Below are 7358 nucleotides of genomic sequence, written 5' to 3' on the forward strand. Positions count from 1 at the left end.
ATGTTCTCACAAGGCAAAGAATTCTGCAAGAGCAAGGCTGGATTTTGTACTTTTTCACTCCTCAACAGTTTGTGTGTTTAAACCAGTGTTTAAACCAGTGCATGTTTAAACCCTTTGCAACAGATATTAGAATCTTTGCACAAAACTATCACGTTTAGCCTTCTAACAACGCGAAGTTTCAACTGACCAAGCAGACCCAGTCCCTCCACTCTTACCCTTTCTTCTCCATCTCTTCCACCTTACCTCCTTACCTTGGCTAATTCCCATCTTTCTAAGAACCTGTCCTTTAGAAATGGGACTGCTGTAATCAGCATGTTGAAGGTGTGAACATCAGCTGGAAGATGGAAGAGAATTCATTTTAACTGACACTTACATTCTAAGGAAAACAATTCTAACATGGCTCAGATTTTGGCAAAGTCTCATGCAAACCTGTTTCCAGTGAGCCAACCACATGCCAGCTGCACCAGAACACCAGGTTTGCATTCAGCTCCCATGATCTAGCTGAGGTCCGTACCCCTGCGCCAATCATCACCGCCATGAAACAAACACTCATAGACCCAACAATGGGCTTCTCTGGCTTGCAGGACCAGAAAGCAGAAGCAGGAGACACTTACCCTTGTGTCTTTCATTCAGCAGGTCTATATACACATCGTAAGCTTTAGCAGCAACCCCATGCTGTAAAAAAACAAACAAAAAAAACCCAGATAAAAAATCTCTACAAATCTATGATGACAAATGCCCTCCCAGCAAAGAAGGAGAACTTTACCTTCACCATCCCACGGATCATTGTGCAATAGGAGTGTGCATTCCTCTCTGGCATTATCTTGAATATCCTCTCAGCATTGTTGTTCTCCCTAGAATCAAGGAAAAACCTGAATGTGAAAGAACTCGATAAAATACACCTTTAGGAAAACAATTCCACGTGCATAACAGAAGAACGGGCCGTGTCCCCATGTTACTTGTGATACTTTGACCTGAACACAATCACTTACTAGATTTCCACCAACAATTTAAAAGACTAGCAAACACAGATGTGTTTAACAAGTAACAAGCCTGCCTGCATGGGCTGGTAACAGTCTTGAAGTCTGTTTTATAAACACAAGGCATCTGCACATGAATACTGGCAACATTTTCTGTACCTCCATCTAGAGCTGAAGGACTGTGAACCTCTTTGGAATTGTCTCCTTGGAGCCTTCTGCTCAGAAGCATTCACCTGGAGAGATTTTTGCAGAATTAAGTTTCTCAGCTTTCAAAGTTATGATTAAACATCAAATTATGTGACTTGGTGACAAGTTCAGCAGCTATTTACAACACACCAAAGGTGTTTTTCTAATGGGTTACATTAAATTCTATGAATTATATTAAAATGTTTAGGAAGCAATAAAGAATGCAGATTGTGTTTTTGAACATAGTAACAAGGCAAATTATTTGTATTTGTGCAGTTGGTGGGAATCATTAGACTATAGCACACACTCTGTAAAACCCTTTCTCCTTCAGCAGTCTGCCCAAGGACAGGTATTGTGCAACACATCTACCACTGTTCCCTGTGACCTGATACTCTGAGGTCACACAAGGAGCCCTCAGCTTCACTGAAATACAGGTATTGTGGTTCAGACTGAAGAAAATTAATGAGCTGATCTACACCAGAAGTACTAGAGGTCCTCTTTGCAGGAAATTATAAAAACAAGGCTGTCAGGGAGATAACAGTTATGTAAATGCGGCTCAACAGAACTAAGCCAAAACCAGGTTCCAGCTGCAATGTTCAGCTTTACAGAAACTACTTTTGTGACCAGGTCAGACACAGGATTTTTATAACTTCTGTATCTCTAGAGAACGTTGACTGCACCTGACCCACCTCACACCACCTACCAGGCAGGGAAGTCACAGTACAAAGAATCTTGACATCACTCTGATACACCCCCACTATACATGAAAGAAATAAATAGTGATCAACAGATTTTTCCATACCCCTGGTTCTTCCAAATCCTCTTTTTGCTCTTTCTCTTCTTCCAGAGAAGATTCTCCATCTCCATAGAAGCATAACAGATCTAGCAGGCTGTTTGTGGTCTCCAGAGATACAGGGGTACCTAGAGAAAATGAGGACGTACAAGAGCTGCAGAGAAAGTAAAGAACACACCATTCTACAGCCACATCAGAAAACCTTTGAACACCCAGCTAAGCCATTTGTTCTCTTTCCACATAAAGGCATTCTCAATCAAGTCTGTAAAACCTGGGTGTGACGCCAATACCTCCACCAACCCATTCATAGCAGGAAACAATTTTAACACTGAACTAGAGTATCTCTTTTTCTACTGAAGCCACTGAAATGGTAGTTTTTCCTGACTGAGTGGAAAAGGGAAGTGACAGCTGGCAGCCAGAACTGTGAAGCAGAACAAGCCCAACAAGACATCTGAAATGTCTAGTGCCTTTTTAAACTACTCCTGGGATAAACCCTGCTATGAAGACCACTTCATGTGGCTCACTTTAAAACCGACAAAAGATGGAATAATCTCCTTTCCATCTTGTCGTGGATATAAGATCTCATCTTCCCAGTAAGTTTCCCTCCTTTAGAAGCTGTGGCAGTTTTCTATTGCTTTCTCCTCATTCATCCATCCATGGCAGGGATAACATTAAGGAAGATCTGAGAAATACTCATTTATTGAGGTCAGGTCCACAGAAGGGGCACTTGGCTGGTATGCTATACCAGTCCAACACAGTAGCAAAGTTCTCAGCACAAATTCAGCTTATACCAACAAATATGTTACTGCATGAGGGCCTTTGTGGGCAGGATGGTATCACTCAAGCACACAGCATCTGCTCACAACAGGCCCTACTCTACTGCATCACTAATTCTTCCACTATGGAAGGAAAGAAAAACCTGAATGCTGTATCATCTGCCTTTTGATCAATAAAACATTTGTTCTCCACAAAACCAAAGTGACATCAGACAAGCAGTGGATAAGGAGGGCCCAATAATTCTGGAGAACCACTTTGTCAGACTGGAGTCAGCTGTGACAGGCAGCAACATAGTCATGAAGTTGTCTCCATACACTGTGCCAGCTGCTAAAAAGTTTTTGCCACAATTTAAGTAGAACTCCATCACAGAATCTGGCAGGTGACTACATACCTGCTTGTACAAGCTGATCAAATAGATCCACTGACTCCTTCACCCTTCTGAGGTAGATACGCTCTTTTAGAGCTTCCTCACTCACTCCTTCAATCTGAGGTGTCAGAATCTCAGGCATCAAGCACTAAAAGCAAAGAGTGCAAGTTAGACACACTTAAACCTTCTCTAAACTACTGCTAAAACACCAGCCAAGTATGTTTACTCTTCACTCAGTATACAGCTTTGATAATTTACCAACACTCCCAGCCTAACAGCAGCAGTTCTTTAGATGATGAAGGATACACATCCTGATCTCTCACTTCCATGCCAGTAAGTCAACATTTAAGCATAATCTCTTTTCTTATTTTTATCTAAAGAACATGATATAATATTCAATCCCTAAGGAAAAATGTTCACTTCAGAAACATAAAGGAAATACAGTGCTGCTTTCATAGCTGCCTGCAAAACAGCTAACATCATTATTCTTTCCTGTTCGTTTTGGCCCAGTCTGACAGCTGATTTTAGCACCTGACAAAGCACAAGAGTGAAAATGAAAAGCAAAAAAGCTTACTGCTACATTGGGCTCTGCTAAAGTCTTGTCAAAATACTGAGGAAACTGCTTCACAATGTATTTTGCAGCATTTCTTCCAGACTCCTTCGCCAATGCAAACAGACGCTGCATAGGAATGAGAGGGAACAAGGTGAAGAAACACACAATTAAAAGGATGAGAGTGGGGAAAAACATGTTCTGTAACACTGAGCATGCTTTGTTTTCAACTTTTAGTAAAAAATACAGACAGCAGAGAACACGCCAGGTAAACATTCTGGTATTGATGTCAATTTAAGAATGTCTATTCTTTAAAGAAGCCTGCTACTTCTCCTTTATTGAGACAAGGAACAAAAGTTCTGTACCAGACATATTTGAAATGCTGCACTACTGCCTCAAGCTCAAAAGCATCTCTTTTTAGAGTATGACACACAGATGTTTCCCTACCTGTTTGTCATTCCCAAAAGCATCACCCAATTCCCATTCACTGCTTTTCTTCAAGTTGCAAAGTCAGACCCTCCACTGTTTCTTGTAGCCTCATCACTGATCTGTGACAACACATCTCCCAGTCTTCTCCTGCTACACTCCAGTTACCATCACACACAGCAGTTCCTTCTTGCCCTCATTTGCAGTTATGCTTTCTCCTGCCTCAGCTTAACGTTCTTTAATGTTATGCAGAGGTAACATCAGAGGAAGACTCCCTTCCTCCTTCTTTTCTACTATCATCTCAATACTACTATTTCCATAAGCCTAAGCTCTGTGATAAAACTCAAATTGCTGGGGCTTGGCCAAGACAGTGAACTGGTAACATGTAGTTTGTGTAGCAACACACACAGAAGTGACCTCGTGTGTTTTAATTCACACATTTAATTCAAATTTAGCTAAACTGTAAGCACAAAATCTCAAAACTTGCAATAGCACATACTCACAATCCATATCCAAGGTACATAAACACAGTTTGAACAGGCTGAATATGCCTGACTTGAAGAATTACTGTTAGGAATCATTTAACAGACTAAGAACATGGAGAAATGGAACAACTTGGCAGGTAAGCCACTAACTTTTAGGAATGTTAACAGAGCTGTGGCAGCTGGGACATCCCTATGGGGGCAGGAAGAGGAGATAACTGCACAGGGTGGATTTGTTGAGGGAAGTGTAACAGACATTATGCATTCAGAAATACAGAGAAGAAAATTCTGGAAGAAGTCTGACACCTGGCTGAGGGAAGACATGCTACAGAGCAGCCCTGTAGAAAAAGACCTGTGGGTCCCAGTGCATCAAAAGCTGGACATGAGCCACAAATGTGCAGTTGCAGCCCAAAAGGCCAGCTCCATCCAGGGCTGTATCAAAAGAAGTGTGGCCAGCAGATTGAGAGAGGTGATTCTGCCCCTCTACTCTGCCCTGGTGAGACCTCTCCTGGAGTTCTGCGTCCAGCTCTGGAGCTCCCAGCACAAGAAAGATGTGGACCTGGTGGAACGTGTCCAGGGGAGGGCCACAAAAATGATCAGAGGGCTGGAGCACCTCTCTTATGGGGACAGGTTGAGGGAGTTGGGGTTGTTCAGCCTGAAGAAGATAAGACTCTGGGGGGACCCTTACAGCAACCTTCCAGTACCTGAAAGGGGCCCATAAGAAGGCTGGGGAAGAGCTGCTCACAAGGGCATGTAATGACAGGACAAGGGGTGATAGTTTCAAGCTAGAAAAGGGCAGACTGAGATTGGACATTAGGAAGAAGTTCGTTAATATGAGGCTGGTGGATCACTGGAACAGGTTGCCTAAGGAGGTGGTCGGAGCCCCATCCCTGGAGACATTCAAGGTCAGGCTTGATGGGGCTCTGAGCAACCTGTTCTAATATGAGGTGTCCCTGCTTATTGTAGGGAGGTTGCACGAGATGACCTTTAGAGGTCCCTTCCAACCCAAGACATCCTGTGACTTCATTTTCTTTTGTAATTAAAACTAGGCTCCGATCAGATAATGTATTCATAGCCTAGATGGAGGGGGGGGAGAGGGGGAGCTCTCAAGGATTTGGGAGGAAATACTTACAGAATTGGCTGCATTTCTTGGCATAAGGTAAGGGTCATCATAGAACATATAATGAGCTGCAGTTGGGTCCTGCAGGAAGGAGAACACAGGCTGAAACATTTATAGTTACGGACACAGGCATCCTGCATGCATATCACACTGCCTCATGGAATTCAAGGCACAGTGATGCCCACTAGACAAAAGCTCCTCTTATTCAAAAGGTTTATCCTGTTTGGAAATAGTGAAAAAAAAACACTTCCATTATACACACACATTCAGGCTTACAAAGTGACAAGAAAAGGGTCCTTACTATAGTACAAAAAGCAATAACGTGCCCTGCAAAGCAAGCAGGACCCCAACTATAACAGCCTCAGAGAAGCTGAGGCGACTTGCATGATGAGATTCAATTTCCAGAGCTCAGGACAGGATTAAGGAATGGCATCAAGGAATTTATAATTGTTGCCTAACAAAAGTAGATACTGATGGCTCTCTGCAAGGCTTACTTTCCAGGCTGAAAAAGGGAAGAGGCAGCCTGGATTGGGAAGCTGAACTGCTAAAGGAACCTGATCTGATGTTAGCTTTATTGGAGACTTACAGCTTTCACTGCTAGTTCTCTTAGCACTAGCATGAGGCTTTCAGAACACAGCAAAATGTGTTGAACTAAAGTGAAAACCCTGTAAAAAAATGGATGTAAAAGTCTCATCTTTCACTTAGGGCCAAAGCAATACAAATATTGCATAAGATGGACAACCTGACCTGTTCACATGATCAGCAGAACTACTTACCCTCTTCACAGTAGAAGCCAATGTCTGAAGAACTGCCAGCTTGTCCCTAAACATAAAGCAGCTTTGGTTACTGCTCAGTTGCAGACCTTGAATGTTAAGTGTTACACTGTGTGCAGAACAAGCACAGGATTATCCTGGCCTGTAAGGGTTTCCAGTTCTAGGAAATAGTGGGTTTGTTGCACTTAGAAAATACTACTTTTTGCAAAGGGAGGGAAAATTCAGCTGCAAAATGGTCTCAGTTCTGGAACAACCACAGCAGAAAGACTGAGGAAAATCAGAAAAGCTTGTGTTCCCTCCTACCACTCCTGACTTCATTACACATTATCAAAGAACACGGGAAGGCAGAGAGAAAGAATTCCCTGGAATGTTCCTCTCAGAGCCCCTGAAGACTATCCCATCTCTGAGAGATGGATTCACGAGTCCTTCTCCAAGTCTTGGGAAGAAAAAAAACCCAAACAAAACTAGGTTTCTCAGGACTCCTGTGCTTGCGGATCCTTAAAACTTCGGTTGAATTTCAAGAAAAAAACGGTCACAAAAAGTGTTTATAGGTAAAGGAAGTATGATTTTAGGTTTACATGCAGACACCATTTGGCTGTACATTTAGGTTTTTCCTGTCTAGTCATGCAATTCCATCTTAAGTGCTTCCTACAAGGTAGCTTTTGCTCAGCCACCTAATTTCTAAACAGAATTTATTCAGCCAACTATCAATGGCCAATTTATTTTTTTCCTGAGAGAAACACACCTACATGCAGACAGCCAAATACACTTCATTTTACAAACCTCTAGGGAATGCAATCTTTTACAAAGAAACAGAGCTACACTTACAAATTCAGTCCTCTTAACTGTTGCTAAAATAAAGGCCAGGAACAGATACTCTGCACAGAGATTAAGAGCCAAACAT

The 7358-nt window shown here is 42.4% G+C and overlaps 1 protein-coding gene across 1 annotated transcript in view; it reads right to left on the bottom strand.

Annotated features, from left to right (window-relative positions):
* Positions 1 to 7358, bottom strand: part of PTCD3 (pentatricopeptide repeat domain 3) — a 19309-nt gene that overhangs the window by 10590 nt on the left and 1361 nt on the right. The window contains exons 3-11 of the mRNA XM_010000281.1: positions 6458 to 6503; positions 5694 to 5762; positions 3678 to 3782; positions 3128 to 3251; positions 1969 to 2087; positions 1140 to 1213; positions 767 to 854; positions 615 to 675; positions 252 to 334 (exon numbers count right to left, since the gene is read on the bottom strand). Of these exons, the coding sequence (XP_009998583.1) occupies positions 252 to 334; positions 615 to 675; positions 767 to 854; positions 1140 to 1213; positions 1969 to 2087; positions 3128 to 3251; positions 3678 to 3782; positions 5694 to 5762; positions 6458 to 6503 (769 nt within the window). The remainder of the gene's footprint in view (positions 1 to 251; positions 335 to 614; positions 676 to 766; positions 855 to 1139; positions 1214 to 1968; positions 2088 to 3127; positions 3252 to 3677; positions 3783 to 5693; positions 5763 to 6457; positions 6504 to 7358) is intronic.

This window comes from Chaetura pelagica, unplaced genomic scaffold (assembly GCF_000747805.2).
Source record: "Chaetura pelagica isolate M959 unplaced genomic scaffold, ChaPel_1.0 scaffold116, whole genome shotgun sequence".
Lineage (NCBI taxonomy): Eukaryota > Metazoa > Chordata > Aves > Apodiformes > Apodidae > Chaetura > Chaetura pelagica.